This window comes from Drosophila subpulchrella, chromosome 2L (assembly GCF_014743375.2).
Source record: "Drosophila subpulchrella strain 33 F10 #4 breed RU33 chromosome 2L, RU_Dsub_v1.1 Primary Assembly, whole genome shotgun sequence".
Classification (NCBI taxonomy): Eukaryota; Metazoa; Arthropoda; class Insecta; order Diptera; family Drosophilidae; genus Drosophila; species Drosophila subpulchrella.
The window spans coordinates 3,371,884-3,395,507 of NC_050610.1; the positions used below are offsets into that span (position 1 = coordinate 3,371,884).

The following is a 23,624-nucleotide window of genomic DNA, read 5'->3' on the forward strand; positions in this document are numbered from 1 at the left end:
ACGGTAAGGCTAACATTTTAGAATTAGTTAACAGTGCGCAAGAACTAGAAGTAAGCTATCGATAGCATCCATTTAAACATCAATTTTGTATCAGCGTGACCTTTTTGAATATTATCGGTATATTTGACTAAATAAACAGTATATATTTTTTTTATTTTATTCAGACACGCCTCGATTGGCAACATCTTATCTTGCTGTGTTTAATATATAAAACATAATATAGAATGGAATAATATTTGAATAATCACGATAATGAAGTATTGAGTTAGTATATAAATACTAAAAATCCCACCGAAAGTGCAAGACAAAATTGACTAAAATCCGATAACATGCCGTTATCGGTGCCGTCTCCTCTCTTCCGCCCGCAACTTAAACTCTGGATCCGCGTTAAATGTTAAGAAAATAAAGACACCGATCTAATTAATTAGCCAGCTGTAAGTTTACGCTGAGTAGTGCGCGCAATGCAGTTAGTGACCAGATGAGAGTGATAACCGGGATCGAGGAATATACACCTAGATCGCCATTGAGAAATTCGGAAACGGCGTTTGTCGACGAGGGACGCTACTGCAACCAGAAAAAGGAGTGGTAGCTGCTGGTCTGTTCTGTGGATTAAAACTAACTCATCGCTGGTGAGTACTATTCGAATTGGCAAGTCCTGCATTCAAATTGGCCAATTGGACCCGGTCGACTTTTTGTGCTTAACCATTTTGCCGCCTTTTTGTGCCCAAGCCCCGAAAAAGCAGCACCATAGCGTACGGCGAGGGGGTGAAGGGAGAGGCAGAGCAGCGGCAGCGAATCGTTAATAAGAACAACGCAATCACACGCACACACATGCGGGCTCTAGCACGCATTGTATCTGTATCTTGCGGTGTCTCTCGTATTCGCTCTCGCTCTCTCGCTGCCTCCACACCTCTTACTAGTGCTGTACACTTAGCTATTTTGTAGCCAGATTCGGCTAGCGCTGTAATTGCAGGTGGCTGGTTTATTTGACTTCCGATCTTTAGTTTAGTAGAAGATAAGGATTTTAGTAGGGTTGTGAAAATATATAATAAATATAGTATCGATGATATATCTGAATAAATAAAAAAATTTGCTTTTCGGAAATTAAGAAAATTTAAAAAAGCGAATTTGTTTAGTCCAATGTATAATAACTTTACGTTACTGAAAATGAAAAAAATTAATTTTCTGTTAAAAAAATTCAGTCTTTTATTTCCTTACCGTGTTTATGTGTTAAATTTAACTTAAAATTTTGTTTTAGGAGGCGTATTTGTGTACATGACGCTTTTTTCGTGTTTGTGTGTCAATTTTACTACGAAACTTTATGTTAGTAATTTTCTTTTTAATATACATTTAAGTAAACACTTATAATAAAAAAGATTTATTGGTGTTTCGGGCCATTCTAGGTTAATTAGTGCAATACAGTTAGTTGAGTTGAATATGTGTATGTCAAGTACCACCATATAGAATTACAAGTTGAAATATTTACATACAGGGGTGCCACAAAAATATAAAACGTAAGAATTCAGCCCGCGTTCAGCACAAAGTGCAGATTGACGCATAATTTTTTATTTGCGAATAAAAATCTCGCATCGCGCCCATATTGTACTTTTTGCTACTTCGTTCCAGAGCAGTGTGACAATTAGGAAATATCAAAAATATATTTTAAAAAATAGCGATATTTGATATATCAAGGGACTAAAATATCACGATATAAATGAGGATCAGATAAAGTGCCTTTTAAGAAAATGTAGTTTTCTCTAAGCTCATGTTAAACTTGAAGCCGGGTTAATAGAGATCCAAAATAAGTAGACAACAGATATTTAAGTTACAGGCGGATCAAGGGAATTCTAATTGGAGGTCATTTAAGCTGATCGTTTTGTTAAATCCAGGGGGGGAAATCCATTATTTTATTGCTAGGAGCAGCTAGTGCTAGCTAAATATTTAGCCATCACTGCCTCCTACCAGTGATGCGTGGGCCACACAAAGGATGGCCACAAGTGCCAAGAGAGAGGATGGCGGATTGTCAAAACTTTAAATAAGAATATCAAACAAAAGCAGAGCGACTGTCTTCAGAAGTTCGGCAGGTAAAACTCCAACTGAAGCCCCGAGAGAGATCCTCTCGCCAAACCGGCTGCACTGGCTCTCCCACCGGACTTTTGTGCTTTCGGCTGCCGCCCGAACGCGCCGCACGAAGAACTTTACATCGCTCGCCTTTGCCTGCTCGCCTTCTGCTGCCTCCGCGTCTCATTCAGTTTTCAGTTTGCTTTGCTCTGTTCGCCGTTCACCACCGCCTCTCACCCGCGCGGCGTTTCGATTCTGATTGCCACTACTGTTGCACACACACACACACGGCCGGAGAGTGTGGCCGTGTGCCCGCCACCACCACCACCGCAATATCAAGTAAATTTTCATATACTGGCGTCATAAGAACGAACAACCGTACTTTTAAAAAGCTTGTAAAAACTGCAGTGCCGCTGGTGGGTTGGGGAGGGGGTGTAGTGGGGGAGGGGGTGGCAGAGGGAGGAACGGGGCTGATTGGAAACAATTGTGTTTATTTGTGAAATTCGCAGGCAAAAAAGAATGCGAGAAATATTAATCAAATGACTTTGCGGTCGACTTTGCTGCCAGTGTATTGGTGTGCTGTGAGAGTGCGAGAGTATCTGTGTTGTGTGTGAGCTGCGCACATCCACAGCCACAGAGTTCCCATTAACGTCATCATCGTGTCATTCTTGCAAGAAGGCGAGGGAGAGAGGCGGGGAGACGCAGGGTTGCATTTTTCAGAAATTTATTAACATTATGCCACTTGAGGCGATCGGCAGCGCTCTTTAAATTGGCACTTTTCGCCGCCATATGTTGGAGCGAAACTTCCGATTCCGCCGATTCCTTTGGCTTTTCCAGTTGCCTGGCCTAGGTACCGTACGTTCGCCTATCTGTTTTGTTTAACAATTATGAAATGCACACTAATTGGCTGTAATGAAAATGTGACTCTCCAACTCGATCCTCCTGCTCTCCCTCTCCTTTCTCCCCATTCGATTCGCCGCTCTCTCGCTCGAAATTTGAGCGACAGCCAAACAAAATTAAAAATAAAAAGCGGCAGCGGCGGCAATAATTATAACTATAACTCGGGTTTCGGATCTCGGCATATAGAATGTGAGCCAAAAGGCAAAACTTGTATCGACGCGCCGCCTGTACTCGCTTCGCCGTCTCTCTCGCTCTCTTCCTCTCGCGCTCGCCGCTCCGCTCTTTCAGCTTTCATTTTTTTGTCTCGCCTCGCTTTATTTTGTACTTACGCTTTGCGATTCAATTCGTTTTTATTGGTTTTCCGCTTTAGGCGGCTGGGAATTGTACGTAGCGTCGTTCGTGCAAAACGTTGTTGTTGCTGCGCCCAGGGGGGTGTCGGGGGGTGGCGTTGTCGTTCAATGAATAATGAGAGACAATGTAAGGCAAAGAGCGCGACAGAGGGAGAGAGACGGGGACAGACAAGAGCGAGCGAAACGAGAACAAGACAAAAAAAAAAGCAAAGCAAAAGTGCACGAAAAGCAGTGGGCAAGGGAACGAAGAGGAGGAAAAAGATACAACTTTTTTTTCCCTGCTGGCAGCCAAAAGCAAAGCACGGTGGGGAGAGGGAGAGAGCGAGGAGAGGAGGCCCCCCGTCTAGAATCTAGAAGAAAAGCAGAGGAGACTGGCTGAGATGCACGCACATACAGCTCTTCTAGATATAGATACAATTAATTTGATTTGTTAGCACCGCTCGCTCGCCCGAATGGGGAATAGTTGGGAATGTAAAATTTGCAATACCCCTCCCCGCAACCCGATCCGCCCCTTTCAATTCCAATTCCCATTCCCTTTCCAATTAGAGTTAGAATATTTCTGCTCTTCTTTCCACGCAGACGCAGCTTTGGTTCGGATGTGTTTGTGTTTGTGACTTTTGCATATATTGGCTGCAAATAAATTTTAGCTTGATTTGCTTTCGCCCCCTGTCCGCTCTGCCCACATCCATCCCATGCATGTGTGTGTGTGTCTGCGTGGAAGTGGAACTGAAAATGAAACTGGAAGCAAAGGGAAAAGGGGAAGACTGTACCGCGGGCCGTTTGAATATTTCGCGTAAACATAAACACCGCAAACAAACTGTTGCTCACTGGTTATTATTGTTGCCATGTCTCCTTTCTCGTTTCTGCCCGCAGGTGGCCCAAAGGAACGTCCATATCTGAATATACCTATAAGTCCGCTCCTGGCGAGCCCCCAGAAAAGTCGGCTGAACCGGGCCAAAAAGAGAACCACATGATTTAAGTGATTTCAATTGCTGTCACATCGGAATACAGGGTGACTTCACCGCTCACCACCCAAAGGGTGATTCCACCCCAGTTATTACGGAATATTTTGTTGTGCCATATGGCCCATTGTTTTCATAAAAAACTGCGTTTCTGTAATTTATAATTTATAATGCACTCGGATTTTATTTTTATATATGTTTGGTTTCCCCGAAGTAAAAAATATTAAAGTTGAACGATTATGCAAATTTTTGAGAATAAATTGTTAGCCCGGAAAATGTAAAAGCTAGTTCTAAAATCCACGTCGTTCCTTAAAAAATAATATTGTTGGGCACACCTTTGCCGAAAATATTTATTTACACCCCGGCTTTAGAATAGATTATTGGGGACAAAATATTGCGTTATCTTTACGCCTTAAGGGGACGTTTGTAATGACACGCTTCTTGAATAGACTGTCATCGCTTCCGAAATATGTCCGCCAAAAATGTTTACTTTCCTTTAAAAGTTTAATTAAATTATCTTGGATAATATTCAATCCAACAAACTACTCCAATCTTACCACGAATATAAATACATAAGACCACGAAAGTTCTATCTTACATCCCATGTTTAATCTTAAAATGTATTTATTGGTGTACTTTATCAAGATAATCCTTTTCCTACTGTTTCTGATATACAGGGTGCTTGTGAAGTTAGGATCTAATGATTGGCAGAAAATACTCCAATCTTACCGCAAATATAATACCAGGTATTAACCAGGAAAATACTTTCTTACATCCCATGTTAAATCTAAACTGTATTCATTGGTGTACTTTATCAAGATAATCCTTTTTCAACCGTTTCTGAGGAATGATACATGGGTGCTTATGAAGTTAGGATCTTGTGACTGGCGATTAATAATTGGCTAAATTTGAAAGTTGTCTTGTAGATATGATCACTCCCCAAGTTTAATCCAAGTTTTTAAGAAGAAATTCAATTGCGAACCGGGATACCGGGAAGTTGCCTAAAACAGTATTTGTTTGATCAGTTACCCAAGTGCTAAGGTTTTTGACCCTCGTTTGCGGTTTGCACTCGATTAATTCGTTTTATAGCGATGCTTGAGTTACAGTTACTTAATAGGGCGTGGGGTCCACCCCGCTGGAGATTGGGCCATTCGTCTTGTGTTTTGTGCTTGGCTTCATCAGCACTTTACATGCCCCAACCGAAACCCGCCCACTTTTTGTTTTTCTGCCCGGGCCTGGCACTCGCACACATGTGCGTGCAAGAGATATATGTATTTGCCCGTTTGCACACACACACTGGAATTCATTCCTACCTCACCACATTAAAAGTGGCGCCCTTTTTAGTGTCCTTTCTCCCGTGCTGCGCTCTCCTCGATGTTTGCTGAATTATTTGCTCCAGCAAAACAAGAGAGTGTGAGAGAGCAATCAGTGGGGGAGCCCTTCTCTCTCTGCCATTTGCTTAGCCTGTAAGCTGTAAGCTGTAACTGTAAAGCGCTTAGCGAAAAGGGACAAAACCAGGACCTATGCAAACACTCCCCTCTTCTCCCGCTCATGCGCGCGCTCTCCCTCTCTATGCTGCTTGCTCCCCCTCCTCTCCTCTGCCGCTCTTACATCTATCTTTAATTCGCAGCTCTGTTTTTCCTAAACACGCACACACTTACGCGTTGTCTTTAATCGATTTGTACTTCTTGATATTTACATCGGCCCCCTCCCCCACCCTTTGCTCTCCCCCGCCCCGCAGCGCGCTCGCTCTCTCACTCTCTCCTGCTTGCATTCTCTGATTGGATATCTAAATCCTGGATCCTGCCCCTCCCGCAGTTCACCAGCCTCAAATCCCAGCTCCACTCCCTTTTTTCGTTTCCCTTGTCATTCGTTTTGCTGCCTTTTGCCATTTACAATTTATATAAAGTTATTTCATTGTGCTCACTCCGCTTCTGGCCCTTCTTCTTCTTCTTCAGCTGATGAAGACATACAGCAATATGGGTATGTGTTGGTATTGGTGTGGGCGTGGGTGTGAGTGTGAGTCCTGCGGTCCGCTAATGGGCAATTTATATCACTTTTAATGCCCGGCAGCAAAATCAATAAACTGGCCAACATCTTTTTACATAAATTAGTCCTGGGTGTTGATTGTTTGCTGTGAGTGTTTGTGTGTCTGTGTGTGGGTTAGGGCTCAACTGTACTTGCATAATGTATGTACATTGTACACACATGCAGATGACATTCGCATTGTTGAAGGGTTAATGGTCGCACATTGCACTGCAAATCCCTATGTCCTTCAGCAGCAGTGTCTTGACAACATGAGACCAACTCCCCCACCGTGAGTTCACCATTCACCTCCGATCATCGTGGAACTTAGCATATAGATAGGCTACTTCTGAGGACATTTTGATGCTGTCGGGGCAAACGCCTTAAGGTATGCAGCAATTTTGGAAATGGTAATAGAGCTGGGAGGCATTGGTTTTACCTAGTCATATGGTAAACCATTCTATATGGAATTCTATGTGGAGTTAATTCGATTTAGATATGCATCCCCAACCCTGAACTTATTCAGTACGTTGTAAATATACATAATTCTTTTTTAGGGATATTTATTTCGTTGAAATACTTCAACCATAGACTTTAAGTTGCAATTTATCAGTGCATTTGTAATAAAGACTGTGGTGCAGTATTCCAACTTGCCAGCCAACAAATCCTAAGATCGAATCCCTATTTGAATTGTATTCTACCATTCAAAAGGAAACTTCCACAACCAGAAGAGTTCATAGAATCGCCCCTTGTAGTCTCTGTAGCCCGGAAGTCCTTATGGGTTCTACACAGAACTTATGCGGGATCCGACTGGCTCATGTCTATTCTTTTGAATATAAATATTTTTTAAATCAATCAGTTATTAAACTATCGAAATTAAAATTCTTCATAGGGGCTAGAATTTTATTATTATATTTTTGAATGACTTATTTTTTAACGTGAGGCTACTAAAACTGTCTAACTACCAAATGCTTGCATTTTTGAAAAGATGCTCAGAAAAATAAGAAAACCAAACAATTTTTTACCTTTTATTTATACATTTTTTAAAAAAAGTTCAAATGGCACAGTTATTAAATGACAATGTCTATGGCTATACAACAATAAAATGTAATCTGACATGGTATTTATCATCCATTCAATCCATTCATAATTTCACTAACTTTAACACCTTCATAGATAAATGCCTTCTCAATCCAATAGATTTGATTTCTATAAATTCCATCCATTTCCAGGTGAACGATAGGAATTGGCTGTGCGCCAATTACACACTCACACGGATCAGCTGTTACAGTAGCAACACACCCACACCCCACAGGAGCAGCGAGAGCAGCAATTTCATGGTAATTGTCCCCGTCAGCGACGACAGAAAAGACCAAGAAAAATACCTGAGCAGCCAGAGATTAAGTGACACCACCTCCACCTTCCACTTGCATTTTTTGTTTGTTGTAGCCACGCTCAGCGAAAGCAGTCGACAGCAGCAACAACAGCAATATGTAGGCGCTCCACAGCAGCAACACATGAAATACAAGCAAGAACAGCAGCAACCAACCCCAACAACAACAAGAAAATATACCAATAATTCCCAAAACAACACCACAACATCATCAAGATATAGCAACCAGGGAACGAGCAACGCCACAACGATCGCCCGGATCTGGACACAAGAATGCAGCACGTGAGCGCTGCTAGCTCGGTGCCATCAGTAGTAGCCCCTGTTGTGACCACTGGTGGGACGACGATCACCTTGGGCGGCCCACCGCCGCTCCCCAAATCGGAGCACAAAGAGGATGGCAAGCCACCGCACGGCATCGAGATGTACAAGGTGAACATCGAGGACATTTCGCAGCTCTTTACCTACCACGAGGTCTTTGGCAAGATCCACGGCGATGTGGTCAATCATCAACTGGCGGCGGCCCACGGGGGTCAGTTGCCACCACCTCCGCCGCTGCCGCCGCAGGTCACCAGCCATGCGGCGAGTGCAGCGGCAGCCGCAGCAGCGGCGTCCACCAACAATGCCGCCGTGGCAGCGGTAATGGCCTCGGCGAATGCAGCAGCGGCCGCGGCGGCGGCTGCATCGGCGGGGGGAGGACTACCGCCGGCCACCAGCGGCAATGGGGGCCAGCAGGTGACGGTAACGACGACCAGCAGCTCGACGAGCAGCGGCGGGAGCACCACCAGTGGGGGCACCACGACCACGGCGGGTGAGTTGCTTATGCCTAAAATGGAGGGCGGCATTCATGGCGTGGACGGCAGCGGCAATGGCGGCAATGGCGGCGGGCAGAACGTGGCGCTGGCGCCGGACGGTACGCCCATTGCGACGGGGACGCACGTCTGCGACATCTGCGGCAAGATGTTCCAGTTCCGGTACCAGCTGATCGTGCACCGGCGCTACCACAGCGAACGGAAGCCGTTCATGTGCCAGGTGTGCGGCCAGGGGTTCACCACATCGCAGGATTTGACGCGCCACGGCAAGATCCACATTGGCGGGCCCATGTTCACCTGCATCGTGTGCTTCAATGTGTTCGCGAACAATACGAGCCTGGAGCGGCACATGAAACGGCACTCGACGGACAAACCGTTCGCCTGCACCATTTGCCAAAAGACCTTTGCCCGCAAAGAGCACCTGGACAATCACTTCCGCTCGCACACGGGCGAAACGCCCTTCCGTTGCCAGTACTGCGCCAAGACGTTCACGCGCAAGGAGCACATGGTCAACCATGTGCGCAAACACACGGGTGAGACGCCACATCGTTGCGATATTTGTAAGAAGTCCTTTACGCGCAAGGAACACTATGTTAACCACTACATGTGGCACACTGGTGAGTGTGATTGATTGGTGGGGGCGGACAATGCGAGCGGCGAGCGCCAAAACAAAAAGCCAGATCAGAATCTCTCAGAACTTAAAACCAAAATAACTCCAAGACCAACTCCAGTCAGACCAAATTCTATTCATAGAGTACAAGAACAACAACAGCCATCACCACATCACACCAACCAACCAACCAACCAAGAACCAAATCAAAAATTCAACCAACCAACCAAACCAATCAAAAAGAATTGACAACAAGCACCGCAAAAAATATAATAACTTCATCGTGCGTCCTACGTCTTCTTCCACCCACTCTCTCACACTCTTCTATCTTGCTCATCGCTTGTGCTTTTTCTACCCGCCAACTCCTAAAGTCCCGCCCACTGTACTCACACAGAGAGAAAAAATAGAGACTCAAAATGGTCACTCATTTGGTACCTTTCCTGTCAAAATATCTATCTAAAACTCGTGATGATATTTAAAAAATAAAAATTTGTTGCATCACTAACAACATTCAATGAAACTTCATTTCGATCCAAAAATATACCATCAAAATTCCATTGTTTTGAAACATAATGTTAACACTAGGTCAACATGAAAAATACTAAGATATTAAGAAAGAAAAAACATTTTGTTTAAAGCTTTCAGACTTTTTTCGAAATTTATATCTTTAAAGTATGAATTGAAAACTCTAAAGCATTGAGAATATTTTTTTGCAAATATTGATTGCATACTTTTTGGTGACTCCTTTCATGTTTTGAAATCTTTTGAGTTTTCAAAAAGACTTTGAAAGACAATAGATTTTGCTGATATTGTACTGCTTTTTTTTCTCTGTGCCAACTAACGCTTCGAGCGAAGGAATCTCCAGAGATTTGGAGAACGCTTCTCGCCTAACCCCGCTACAAAATTAAAAGAAAACACGCTCACTCGCTCATACCGCTCCATTTCCCCCCAACCATGATCTCTGCATCACACATCCCCAGCTTCACCACGTCTAATCATGCTCACATGCACCACCAATCCAAACACTTCATCCAGTGCTCGCTCCACTCCACCACTCCAAGTCCAGTCCAATCCTTCACTCCCGATTCGATTCGATATATAATGCCTGTGCAACTTTGTCTACGCTCTCTCTGCTGTCGAACAGGGTGCCCAAAGCAAAGAAAGTAACGAAAGTAAAGAAAGAAAAGAAAAGTTCGTTGTTGCTGCTTGTCGATTGCCAACGTCTCTGTGTAACTGCGACATTTAACACTCGATCACACACAAGCAATTGGAACACACAACACACCAGACACTCACACACATCCCAGCTCACCTGCATAAAGTATCTGCTGTGTAGGGATCTACTATCTGAATCTTTAGCTCTTTGGCGAAACTTTCTTCGGGACTGCACGTTCCACGCAAAAAGAAAAAAGAAAACAAAACAGAAATAAAGCATCCTGAAGACCGGCATTGAGTAGAAGCAGAGTTGACAGGCACACACAAAACAAACACACATCCAATGAACATCCACACCACATACAATCCACACCACATCTGACACCACCACGCCCACGTCCATATGCCCGAGCCAGCAGCCTCCGTTCGCTTCGTTCGTTCGAAACCACAACAACGCAAGCCACGGCCAGTTTCACACCAAACAGAAAAAATAACGAAAGATTTAAATACAAAAAAGTTTAAAAACCCACCCACCCACGCAGCCACCCAACCACTACCAAAAAAAAAAGAATGAAAACACTGGACGGTGCGCGGGGATGGGTCGGGGGATCTGATATTTTGTTTTTTCTCCGATTTGCCACTAGTTCTCCAAATGGTTACCACCGATCCTTTGGAGAAATAGCCGCAGATCCGAGCCGAGTGAGAAAAAAGAAAATGCTTGCGCTAACGAATGCGATTTTGTCTTGTCGAACGAGATCAAACGCCATTCCCTATATACAACAATCCGTTCTGTTCTGCTACCCTCTCCCAACAAATCCAGGTCAAACGCCGCACCAGTGCGATGTCTGCGGCAAGAAATACACGCGCAAGGAGCACCTAGCCAACCATATGCGATCGCACACCAACGAGACGCCGTTCCGTTGCGAGATCTGCGGCAAGAGCTTTAGCCGCAAGGAGCACTTCACCAACCACATACTCTGGCATACAGGTAAAGAGACAAAACGAATCGTAAGCCCGCTTCCTGGTTCCCGATCCACGATCGATCCTGCCCAATCCAGACCCCAAGCTAATGGTTCCTCCGGCCACAGTCCACGACACACGAAATACCTTCTCTACACAGACACTTGGCGGCGCAATAACGAACTCTCGCTAGGATTGGGGTGCAAGCTAGCTGCAGTCCACAGTCTTTTGTAGATTTCATAGTATTCATATAAGCTAAGCTTATAGTAACATTTAAAAATGATAGTTCTTTATGTTTCAATCGATTTAGGAACGATATATTAGCCTCTTATCCTCTATTTATTGCACTTGTGATTTATTGATTCTGACTTTTAATCCCATACGGATTGAATACACCTGTGACTATACATGAATCATGGTTAGATAAGGTTTGTGTGGTAATGTTGTACAAATATGATTGATAAGAAATAACTAAGCTATAAAAATAGGTTGATAAACTTACTTTTCCTAACATTAGCACATTATCCGTATCTGCCTTTTTTGTTTATAAATATAAATTGCCTTCAGAAACCACAGAGATAATATAAATTATAAAGACTTAGGTATAGTAGAAATATTGTAAAGGTTACAACATAGATTTTCACCCTTTTTGATACTAGCATTCCTGTTGCAAGTATCGATCGCGGAGACAGTGAACACACGTATGCAACTTGCAGAACTTATCCCCGTCGCCTAGGGGGATGCAAACATAAAATAAAAACATACTAAGCAACGCCGAGTGTCCAGTGATCCGCTTCCAGCTAGCCCATACCATGACCGCCCCCCTGTTCCAAGGCGATGATTACTAATCTCTAAATGTTTTCTCGTCCCATCCGCGCGACACACACACATTTGCCACGCAAGCAGGCGAGACGCCGCACCGGTGCGACTTCTGCTCCAAGACGTTTACGCGCAAGGAGCACTTGCTCAACCACGTGCGCCAGCACACGGGAGAGTCGCCGCACCGCTGCTCCTACTGCATGAAGACGTTCACGCGCAAGGAGCACCTGGTCAACCACATACGCCAGCACACGGGTGAGACACCGTTCAAGTGCACGTACTGCACGAAAGCGTTCACGCGCAAAGATCACATGGTTAATCATGTACGGCAACATACAGGCGAGTCGCCGCACAAGTGCACGTACTGCACTAAGACGTTCACGCGAAAGGAGCACCTGACGAACCATGTGCGCCAGCACACGGGCGACTCCCCGCACCGCTGCTCCTACTGCAAGAAGACGTTTACGCGGAAGGAGCACCTGACGAACCATGTGCGCCTGCACACGGGCGACTCGCCGCACAAATGCGAGTACTGCCAGAAGACGTTCACGCGGAAGGAGCACCTCAACAATCACATGCGCCAGCACTCGAGCGACAATCCGCATTGCTGCAACGTTTGCAACAAGCCGTTCACGCGCAAGGAGCACCTGATCAACCACATGTCGCGGTGCCACACCGGCGACCGGCCCTTCACCTGCGAGACGTGCGGCAAGTCGTTCCCGCTCAAGGGCAACCTGCTCTTCCATCAGCGCAGCCACACCAAGGGCCAGGAGATGGAGCGACCCTTTGCCTGCGAGAAGTGCCCCAAGAACTTCATCTGCAAAGGTGAGTGCGCTCTATGATTGCTGCTGTGCGTTGCATGCATCCAGTGGAGGCACGCGTGGCGTGGCGTCAGCATAGTGTCCCAGCCCCAGCTCCAGCTGCAGCTGCAGATACAAGCCAAAACCAAACCCCGAGCCCGATCCCGATCCCGTTCTGCCTTCCAGTTGCTGTTGTGGGGAGTGCTCTCACAGCTTATTAGCGCCATATTTTGGGGATCACGTCTAGTCAGAAACCAAAAAAACATTTGTTTTTTTTTTTTTTTTTTACCAAAAATTGTATGTTGTAGACAAAGGATGTCCGTGGAGAGTTCTTTTGGTGTTCTTTATGTTTTATTTGTAATTAATCGTATAAACTCTTATATCTCCCGTTAGGAAAACCCACCCAAAATAAGTTCCTGAAAAATATGAAATGAGTAAAAAAAAGTTTCTTACATCGTTTAATACAAAGTTGTAAAGACTAGTATTTTGTATTTGACTTATTCTTAATCATTGAAAAGTAATCTCGTAAAACAACGATCAGATAAACTATGTTGATGATGCTTTAAATTTCACTAAAACGATTTGGAAGTGATTTTACAATTATGTTTATTGTTACAACTAAGCCTGACCAGACGTTACCCCTGAAGCCCTATTTGTATGCAGACAGCGACTGTGAGAGCAATCCCCCAAACCTTACCCGAACCATTTTCGAAATTCGAGATCCCCGACGATCAGATCTTCATGTCGCTTCCATTGTCCGTTTCGCAGGTCACTTGGTCTCGCACATGCGCTCCCATTCGGGTGAGAAACCACACGCGTGCACTCTGTGCAGCAAGGCGTTCGTCGAGCGCGGCAATTTGAAGCGCCACATGAAGATGAATCACCCGGATGCTATGATGCCGCCACCACCCGTGCATCCGCATCCGCAAATACCGGCTGGTGTGCTGACGCAAGTCAAGCAGGAAGTGAAACCGATCATAAGTGAGTCGGCAAACACGACTGCGCTAGCGCAAGCGAGTCTCCCCGTGCCCAAGTTGCCCAACTTAACCGGCCCTCCTACCGTTTCAGTTCCCCACCACTCGGCGACCACCACGATGCACACCATTCAGCAGATCACGGCGGGAGCGGCGGGTGGAGCCGGAGCAGTGCAGCTAACCCCGGGCCTGGTGCCCCTGGTCACGTCCACGCTCATCTCGCATAACGCGGCTGCCCAGCAGCAGTCGCAGAAGAATCAGGCAGCCGCCGCAGCAGCTGCCCAGCAGCAGGCCGCAGCAGCCGCCGCTGCACAACAGCAAGCGGCCCAGCAGGCAGCACATCAGCAGCACCAACAGCAAGTGGCCGCCCAGCATCAGCAGCAGGCCGCAGTGGCTGCCCATCAGCAGCAGCAACAGCAGTTGCAGCAGCAGCAGCAACTTCTGCAGTTGTCCATCCAGCAAGCGGCTCACCACCATCAGCAGGAGCAGCATCGCCAACAGCAGCAGCAGCAACACCAGCAGCAGCAACAGCAGCAGCATCACCAGCAGCAACAGCAGGGTCATCCTCAGGCCCCACCACCACAGCAGCAACAACAGCCGCCGCCCATCGCCCTGATTAGCGATCCAAGTGCTCTGGCACGCGCCGCCATCCAGCTGCAGCATCTGCCGGCGAACGTGGAACAGCACCCGGTTGTTTACTAACAGTAGCCCCTCCTGCACGGCTACACTCCCACCACAGCCCACTCCAGCAGCACGACCAGCACCTCCATAGCCGCCACAGCGGCCACGGCGTCGACGCAAGCGGCGTGGTGAGGCCAGCGTGCCACCAGTGAGCCAGTGTGCTAGTGAGCCGAGCTGACGCGACATCTCTATATAGGACACACACCATAACAAGCACACCCCATATAAGCAGCTAGTTGTATGTACAATAGTTTTAGCAGCGCGCTGGTTACGCTGATATGTGGCCCCGGACGAAAACGTAGTATGCAGGGGTTCTAGGGTGTGTCGATTCTTAAAGCAAATGTTCGTGGGGGATTTTAACACATTTATCCGACAGTGAAGTAGAACCTTTTAAGCGTGAACGAAAAAGATTTAATCTGAAATGCCGTGGAAATGGCAACATTTTAAAACAATAAGCACTTCATATTATCTGATTTTAAAAATACTTGGACATTTCTGTGGCTGAAAAACCTTTTGATGAAAATTCAAATTTTGTATTCTTGTAATATTCTCTAAGGAGGAATATTCTCTAAAAAATAACTAAGCCAATTCGCTTTTGTCGACCAAAAATCAAAACACCCTAGAAAGTAAATTACAGACTGTGCTCTGTATACCCAGCTGCAATACCGAATCGACTTCGAGCTATCTTCCTCATTTCCCAATCGCAAACAAACTCAACACTCCTTAACTAGTCTGCCGCCGCCAGCTTTAACGTGCAATACGAATCATCTCATAGTTTGTTCTCGGTATCTCTCTTTGTGTATCTTTAATGCTTAGACGCTTAGCGTCTAATTTTATTCACGTGTTTTCTACATTTCTGAAATGTGTGCCAGGCGGCGCGTGGTTTTGGATGGGTCGATCGTTAGGTTTTCGCAATACCCGGTTGCTACTTAGCTGCGCTCAGTGCATCATTCGGACCCGATGACCATTCGACCCGTCCACTCTTCTCGCTAGACACTTTTAAGAAGGGGTTTTTGTGGCCGTAACCAGCGAAAGCGCACCATCTTGTATTTTTATTGTGTTTCGACTAAGTTACGATTATATCCATACGGAGCGACATTCATAGAAAGCATCCTCATCATACATAAACATATGCAGATATGCATAGGCATACAGTTATAATATATACTTATAGTTTGTAAATAACACGCAACAAGACCCTTGGAAATCTATCGAAAATTCTTATCACAATTGTATTATTTTTGCATTTTCCAAGGAGGATAATTGATAGCGAGCAATCACGCGTACACTTTCACATATATTGGCCAAGTGTAGTCCTTAACCCAGTTTACAATGTCGAGCCCCGAAGGCGGGGCTGTGATCATTATGAGATATATATTATTATACGACAGCGGAAATGAAGCAGCATAACAGCAGACACGACTAACGAGATAATGAAAAGGGATTAAACAAACAAATTATTATATTTAATGTTAGTTGAACTACTAAAAGTAATAATTGAGAACACGGATCGCCCGAATGGAGAAAGGGGAGTCCCGCATGAGCGAGCGAGTAGTTTTTAGTTGGGCGTGTCGCCCAATCATTATGATTACAATTACAATTACGATTATGATATATGAATACTAAACCTATAACAACAAGTTATTACCCCACTATTAAAGTTAACAAACAACAACAACAACCCATACATATATATACGACTAGGCACAACTCTAAAATTAATTATAACCCTTAACTGTGCTTATGTTGAAAACAACAAACATTAAGAACAAGTGAAAGCCGTAACGAAATATAAGTGAAACAATTAACGAGGAAGCCCAAGCGCCACAAGCAACAACATATCTGCTTTAAATTTTACAAAAATAAAACTGAAAATGAAAAAAAACCAACATATTAAACACGAGTCACCGTTTAATGATTTTACGAGGAATCACAATACACAACACAACTGACAGACACACCCACACACATTATGCTTCCTTTTAAATGCAACATTTTACACATTTAATTGTCAAGAATTAAATGCTTAAAATACGATTTAAATTTAATTTAACAACCTGTAACTTTACACGAATAAACGGAAAATGTAAAACTGTTTGTTTGACCATTTAAAGACACGACATGGTTTTATTTAACATTATCTTATTTATGAACGTTTATAGGCAGCAAAGTGAAAGTTTTAAATACACTAAGAATGCAGGGAACAATTGAAAATTGTAAAAAATCATCATTGAAACATTCAACACGTGCATGTCTTTTGGTTTAACACACTGAAAATTCTTGATTTTGAAAGCCTCAAACACTATCATACGTCTATAATTATGTAGTTGATTATCCGTGTTAGTTTTCGGTGTTTTTGGATTTTTGGTGATGTGTATAGAGCGCAGTATATAAAATGCATAGAGATATATATTATTGTACGACTATTATCTAACACATAGCTGATATGTATGTGTAGTACGCGAAAGGCAATTTTAAGTAACGACCCCAAGGAGAAAATTCACTTGTGTTGCAATATTAAAACAAACGAAATAGTTTATATGTAAGTTGCGTAGTGCATAAAGTGAGAACAGTAGTAACTTTCTACACCCACACTCACTGACAGACAGACACTCACCCATTAACCTTAATAATATGCTGGGACAGCGCTGAATATGTTTCCTAAACGCAGCGAAAACGTGGAGAAATTAACAGGAGAAGCTGAGAAAACGCTTGGAACGCCCCAATTAACGTAAACATTAAAGCAACAAACAGTAACAATACTAAATAGAAACAATAATGTACTATAAATCAGATACAATACAACACTATATATACCTAAAATATGCCTATACGACAGAAATTGGACAACAAATGAAATGCATATAAATATATATATATATTATATATAGTATATATTGTACAAGTTACGAGTAAAATGTAATTAAAATTGATGAAGTAGTAAGCACTAAACAAAACAAATAAAAGAGCAGCAAAAACGCGCAGCATAAGCATAAAATCGGATTTTCGAAAAACATTTTTTTCAGCTATGGACAACTATGGAAAATAGTTCCCGTATTTTAATTTAATAGGTTCTTTGTTAAGATTTTTTATACTTTTTGAGAGGGTATTTGAATTTAAAGCGTTCTCACCCTGAGTTCAAAATGTTTTGAAGTTAATCTTCTCAAACCTTTTATTTTATAATTATAAAATTATGCGTAGATACACTGTCATGCCAATTCTATAGTTTAAAGTTTCAAAAATGTTTTCTTGGAGGTAAAAGTTTGATCGTTTTTGTAAGTACTTCGTTTTTACATTATGTAATAAGGGTTATGGTGTATTAAATGATATATTTTAGTCTTACCCAATTTCCAGCCTGGTTTTCATGGAATTTTCAATATCACGGATAAAACTAGCCGATCGGCTCTTACTGCTTCAAAAACTATCGTTTCGGTTGCCCATCTCCAGAAGGACATACGCCATTTAGGTAGCGCACCGCGAATTGCGCCCGTTTTGCTTGGAAAACCACCCCTAAATGACCTTCGCGCTAGGTAGCCATCATCTGGCCATGGCAACGGCGTAAATTCGTTAGTATTCCAAACACCACGATCAAGAACACACCGCAAATGACGTCCGCAACAGATACAGGTAGGAATGTGCAAAAAATAACCTTGAATGCATTAAGATCGTATTTCGACTTTACAGAAACCGCTGCAACATCCCTGCTGGAACTGAATGACGATGTTCTGGCATTGATTGTCCGCCAGTTGAATGTGTACCAGCAGTACGAGATCGGCAGGTTGAACAGGCGCTTGGAAAGCATAGTGCAGATGCTCTGGAGGACCCGTGTTCGCAGTGTTGTCCTGCAGGACGAGATGTTCCGACGATCGGGAACCAATTCCCGCCAGTTTGTGGCTTTCATCTTGGCCTTGGCTCCTCATATGGAGCGCCTGAGTTTCCACCACTTGGATGTCCGGAGATTGCGGCTCCTTAGCAGTCACACCCTCGAGGGGATCCACTCCGTGGAGTGGCTGGGGGATGGAAATCGAAGAGGACGCGTTCGATTCGTAGACGAGGATGTGCGATTGCTGCGACGGGTGTTTCCCCATTTAAGGAGACTCAAACTCAGGAGTTGTCAGATCACTGGGAAGTACCTCTGCGACCTGGAACACCTTAACGAACTCTGCCTGGATGACTGCCAGTACCTGGAATCCCAGCACTTCAGGGATATCTTCCGGCAGCTAAGACTTCGCAAATTTGATATCATGGAGGATTGCGATGAGGTGAACTGCTGTGATCTCGCGGATCTGCAGCTGTGTCCCACATTAGAGCACATTAAGATTGCTGATTACCACCTGTGCATGGAGTCGGATATTACCCAACAACTTCTACGATTGCCGTGTCTGCAAAAGCTGTCCATTTATTCCAAGAACTTCGTATTTGATGTGCTGTCTCGAATAGCTCGACCCAGTAGTCCTCCCGGCGCAGTCAGACTTATAGAGGCATTTCGCTTCAGCGGGATACTGCATGATTATGGAAGATTCTTTAGGGAGCTTGGAAACCTTAGACAGCTGACGCGATTGGAGCTACATGGCCAGGCCGAGGAGGAGGAGGGCGGCAGGCTACAATGCCTGCAGGACCAGATTCTGCGACAACTGGCCAGTCAACTGCGGAATTTAACAGACCTACATTTGTGTGGCTATCAACTGGAGAGTCCTTTGGGCCTGCTGGAATTCGTGATCAATTGTCGGCAGCTGAGGGTGCTGAACATAACACGATCTAAGTGCCACGGAGAGTCCTTCATCTGGAGCTGCATTGCTGTTTTGGCCAAACAAAGGTGGCGTACTCAACCCCTGGAGCTGTGGATCCGGCATAGCGACATAAATCCAGAGATAGTTCACAGTCCGCGCAGCCTGGACAACATAAAGCTTATAAAGATTGATACGAAGCAGATAGGACCCAATATGGACTATTCTTCGGGCGTGCTTAAGTTCAGCTTTGTGCGGTGATCAATCCTTAAATAAGTGGTACCTATCGACCTATAAATGATGAAAGACTGAAGAATCTGCTGCTTACCGCGCGTCGCTGAACTGATCAAAGCCCAACCGCTTAAAGTCAATTACAAAGTTTTAAACTGAAATTTAATTAAGTATATTTCCATTTATCAAATGCCATCCAAATAAAACGATGAAAATTGAATTGCAAAGGTTATTTTGATATTTGGAGATTAGAATATGTTTCAAGGGGTATTATATTTTATTATATCGATCTTAACTTCACTATGTTGCTCTTATGGATAATGTAAAAAATGGTTCTCAGATTCAAAAATACCATTTTTGAAGGTTCCTGTTTTTTTTTATTGAGATAATTTACTTTGAATTTGAAATTTAGGGGAAAATCCCTTTTATTATCACTATATCCTTAAGTCTTTAGAACTTAACTTGTCATTCGATATACATATCTGTAATATCTTCCGGTTATGTTACCACAGTCAAGAGAAATATAGAGAGGAATCTTTGCGAGCAGCGTCAATACAAATGAAATTCGAGTTCAGAGCTAAAACCTCGTCGACAAGGCAAACTTTTGACCGATGATCACGAGGATGACCAAATGCGCCAGCCCTTCCGCCGAGCCTCCGTATACTTCAACCTGCTGCTGATAACCGAGGCTGTGATCGGACTTCTAATCCTGGTGGTGACCGCCTACTACCACGCTCTTTTCACCGGCTACTTGTCGGAGATCGAGTGCCGCCTGATCTACGGCTATCTGTTCGGGATCTACGTGTTTGGAGCCCAGCTGGTGGTGACCTTCCTCTGCAGCATAGCCATGTGGCGGCGCATTTGGAGGCGGCGTTGCACGCCCAACATCCGCCTCCTGCTCTCCATGTGGGCCTTCTACTCCTGCGTAATCATTGCGTCTGGGTTCGGGTGCGTTTGGAACCTTTACAGGGGCGTCGATGTCCTGGAGAATGCGGCGGATACCTCGCTGACCCGGGGCATCGACATGTACTACTCGTGCCCGGAGTGGAAGCTCCTGTGGGACGGCCTGCAGTGGCACAAGGAGTGCTGTGGGGTGCATGGCTACAAGGACTGGATGAGTGCGGACTGGATGCCGCGGCTGGAGGACAACTGCTCGTCGATGGTCCTGGCACCCTACGCCTGCTGCAAGCGGACCTGCGAGAGCTGCTTCAATAACTTGCTGTCCGGCGAGGGGCAGCCCATCGGTGGCAGCAGTCGGCAGCCCTTTCCCGCCCTCACAGTGGACTCCATCAATGCGAATGGGTGTCTGCCGCTGTTTGTCAGTGCGGTGTGGAACCTCTTTTACATCCTGCTGGCACTGTGGGTCCTGGCCCTAAAGTTCCTGGTGAGTATGGTTCAGGCTAAAAAATTATTAAAGCTTCAAACATAAACCGGAAAATTTGACCCCAAAATTTAGGCAAAGCAAGAAACGCTATAGTCGAGTGGTTCGACTATCAGATACCCGGTACTCTGGTCAAATTTAAAAAAGAATCCATTAGCGCGGCACACACTACACATGCCAGTGCCACGGCACCTAGCGGCCGGTAGCGGAACTACAGACCATGTCAAAGACTGTTTAACTTAGTTAGTCATAACTTTTAAAATAACAAAGCGATTGGTACGATTCTAAGCACTTAGATAGGTGTTGATCAATAAAATCCATTTCAATTTACACTTTTACAAAACCTTCAAAAATGTTGGCGTTTGTGGGCGCAGCACTTTCGCAGTGCAAGAATCTGTAGAATTTACAAGCTTTGTCCCTACTCACTAGCTTTTATAGTTTCCGAGATCTCAGCGGTCATACGAACCGACTGACATAGCTAAATCGACTCGACTAGTCATCTTGACCAATAATATATATACTTTATAGGGTCTGAAATGCTTCCTTCTACCCGTTATATACATTCCGACGAATCTAATATACCCTCTGACTCTACGAGTAACGGGTATAATATGGTAGTACATAAATACCAAATTTTTATTAATATTATTCAAAAGCCAGAAGCAATCTCTATTTTTTTCCTTTATAGCAATAGGTGAAAACAAAATTATGATTCAACTTTAAAAGATTGTAAATTTTTAGCGCTTGTTGTTTTGTACCACATACAGATATTTGCAAATATATATGTGGAATTACTGATAAATATTTCCAACTGCAAATATGAGTTATCAACATTTTAAGATCATACACAACCACATTTAACAGTATATTTTATAGATCGTACTCTGTTGCTTGACAAAGTTCATACTTCACCGGCAGAATGAGGGCGATGGCTGCGATAATGTGGGACTCACAGACGAGGATGGACACCCGCTGGTCGTGGTGGTAGGTTAAAAAGCTTTATTATACTTCGAAAATTTCCACATAATGGCCATCTGTCAGAAATATCCCTGTAATGTGCGTTGTGTGACTATTGGAGAGGACGATTTGGTGTCCGATAATGTTCCTGATGCTAACTACTGCAATTGCACCGAAATGGAAGATGAACAATGTGGTTACTAGGCTGTTTCTTTGTTTCGTATTTATTTTTATATTTTATATTAATTGAGTTTAATATACACCTTCCGATTTAATCTATTTACATATTGAATGCAAGATTGGGATCTCTCAACACTCAAATGTTTATAGGTAATTAAATATTTCTCAGCACAAATTTAAATAAAAAAAATATATATATTTAAAATGCAGTCCTATAGTCTGTCTGCTTTGTCAGTCTAAGAAAGTCATATTGAAGTTGATGACTGTGTAGATATATAATTTTTTTCCGAGTGTTTAGTCCAATATAACCAAAGATATCCATGAGTGATCAACCCAAATTTATAAGTCTTTGGATTAACTTGGTTACATTTGTATGCATTATAAGCGGTTGTACTACTTGCGCATTCGCTTGGACTCGTTCAAGGATTGGGTCACCATACGAGTGATGCGCTTGCGTAGAGCCAAAAAAGGCTTAAGACAGATACGTTGCTCGACGAGATTGGCAGATACGCGGTGGAAGAAGCCAGTGACATCCAGGGGCTTGGCCAGCTGAGCATTGGGCCCCAATTCTAGTTCGTCCGAAGATGATTGGGGACTAGTGTTGCCGTTTTCGATGATTCGAATATGTCTTAGACGTCTGGAAACACGTTCTCCAATGGATTCCATAGCGCAAGAATCAGCCCGAGAAGAGAAGAGTCGTTTCGGAACGCTCAACGAAGTGGACTGCACCGGGTTCGGTGCTGGTGTATCATCAGTAATTTCGGTAATCTCTAACGGACTGCAAGCACGTTTCCTAATAGAAAATTTAAGTACTGATCAGAGAAAAGTTCAGAAGAATCAAAAGTTAACATACGGTGTTCCAGCTAAGTAGATTACATTCATAGACCAATCCGCACCATCTTCGTTTGAGCTTTCGTAGTCCTCCTGTCCGCTGTTCCTAATCAAAAGGAATAGCAAGGGTATTAAGTATTCAAGACTATCAATTAAAAAAGACTTACAAAACAGTGTCGTTCGAATTCCCGTCACTCTCTTGACCATTTTTCCTATTTACAAAAAATATTATTGGAAATGTAAGTGCATACATATGAACATATGTACATATGTACATATGTAGTTAGGCATAATCAAAAGGGGACTTACATAGTTTCTTCGGAATCATCATCATCGCCCACGATATGAGGAACTAATGGTGGAGTCCTGCAATATAGAAAGAACACTTTAATTATAAATATCTTAATCAACTTGCACATTTTTAAATTACATTTTGCACAAATTATTTGGTGTCTGCGAAGTGACAATACGAAAAGCGAAGCGAGCAGTGTTAGTTTAAACACTGTTTGTCAATGTGACCATTCGATAGCATCACGTGGTGTTGGAATACCCCATGCTGAAATTTTAAATACATATTTAAGTTTCTTAAGTTGTTTATTAAGTAACTTACATATCGAATTCGACGAATATCACTTAAGAGTTCGAAGCTGATTATGTAAAATTACATTATAAAGAATATCCTTAACCAGTGTTGTACACTGAAATAAATATACACCGAGAAGTTAGTTGTAATATATATGAACACTCAAAATCTTTACGAATAAATGTGATTTATTTTCAATATGAAATACATTGAAAATATCAAAAGAAACCAGCCA

At 43.7% G+C, this 23,624-nt stretch overlaps 4 protein-coding genes across 17 annotated transcripts; 3 read left to right on the forward strand and 1 right to left on the reverse strand.

Moving 5' to 3' along the window:
- The first annotated feature begins 346 nt into the window (after nucleotides 1-346).
- LOC119548687 (gastrula zinc finger protein XlCGF57.1) lies at nucleotides 347-16,591 on the forward strand. 14 transcript variants are annotated; one of them, XM_037856137.1, is made up of 7 exons: nucleotides 347-629; nucleotides 7,531-7,638; nucleotides 7,748-9,117; nucleotides 11,086-11,253; nucleotides 12,129-12,869; nucleotides 13,613-13,825; nucleotides 13,913-16,591. In XM_037856137.1, exons 3-7 carry the CDS (start codon nucleotides 7,965-7,967, stop codon nucleotides 14,518-14,520), a joined length of 2,883 nt encoding a protein of 960 aa, XP_037712065.1. In that variant the 5' UTR covers nucleotides 347-629; nucleotides 7,531-7,638; nucleotides 7,748-7,964; the 3' UTR covers nucleotides 14,521-16,591. The 14 variants fall into 14 exon arrangements, with proteins under 14 accessions (XP_037712065.1, XP_037712067.1, XP_037712078.1 ...); XM_037856141.1 differs by lacking the exon at nucleotides 347-629 and adding an exon at nucleotides 2,249-2,400 and having other exon boundaries at nucleotides 7,748-9,033; XM_037856140.1 differs by lacking the exon at nucleotides 347-629 and adding an exon at nucleotides 2,249-2,400 and having other exon boundaries at nucleotides 12,132-12,869; nucleotides 13,913-14,520.
- Nucleotides 16,592-16,760: 169 nt separating this feature from the next.
- Nucleotides 16,761-19,645, forward strand: LOC119548689. The gene is made up of 2 exons (XM_037856151.1): nucleotides 16,761-18,126; nucleotides 18,184-19,645. The coding sequence occupies exons 1-2, from the start codon at nucleotides 18,105-18,107 to the stop codon at nucleotides 19,485-19,487; spliced, it is 1,326 nt and encodes a 441-aa protein (XP_037712079.1). The 5' UTR covers nucleotides 16,761-18,104; the 3' UTR covers nucleotides 19,488-19,645.
- A 318-nt stretch (nucleotides 19,646-19,963) lies between these two features.
- On the forward strand, nucleotides 19,964-22,070 carry LOC119546693 (tetraspanin-12). Its single transcript, XM_037853171.1, has 3 exons — nucleotides 19,964-20,841; nucleotides 21,715-21,822; nucleotides 21,880-22,070. Exons 1-3 carry the CDS (start codon nucleotides 20,089-20,091, stop codon nucleotides 21,997-21,999), a joined length of 981 nt encoding a protein of 326 aa, XP_037709099.1. The 5' UTR covers nucleotides 19,964-20,088; the 3' UTR covers nucleotides 22,000-22,070.
- Nucleotides 22,050-23,624, reverse strand: LOC119546695. Its single transcript, XM_037853173.1, has 6 exons — nucleotides 23,417-23,624; nucleotides 23,237-23,362; nucleotides 23,116-23,172; nucleotides 22,974-23,018; nucleotides 22,829-22,912; nucleotides 22,050-22,768 (listed from the first exon to the last, which is right to left on the reverse strand). Coding segments are annotated over exons 2-6 (588 nt in total). The 5' UTR covers nucleotides 23,239-23,362; nucleotides 23,417-23,624; the 3' UTR covers nucleotides 22,050-22,368.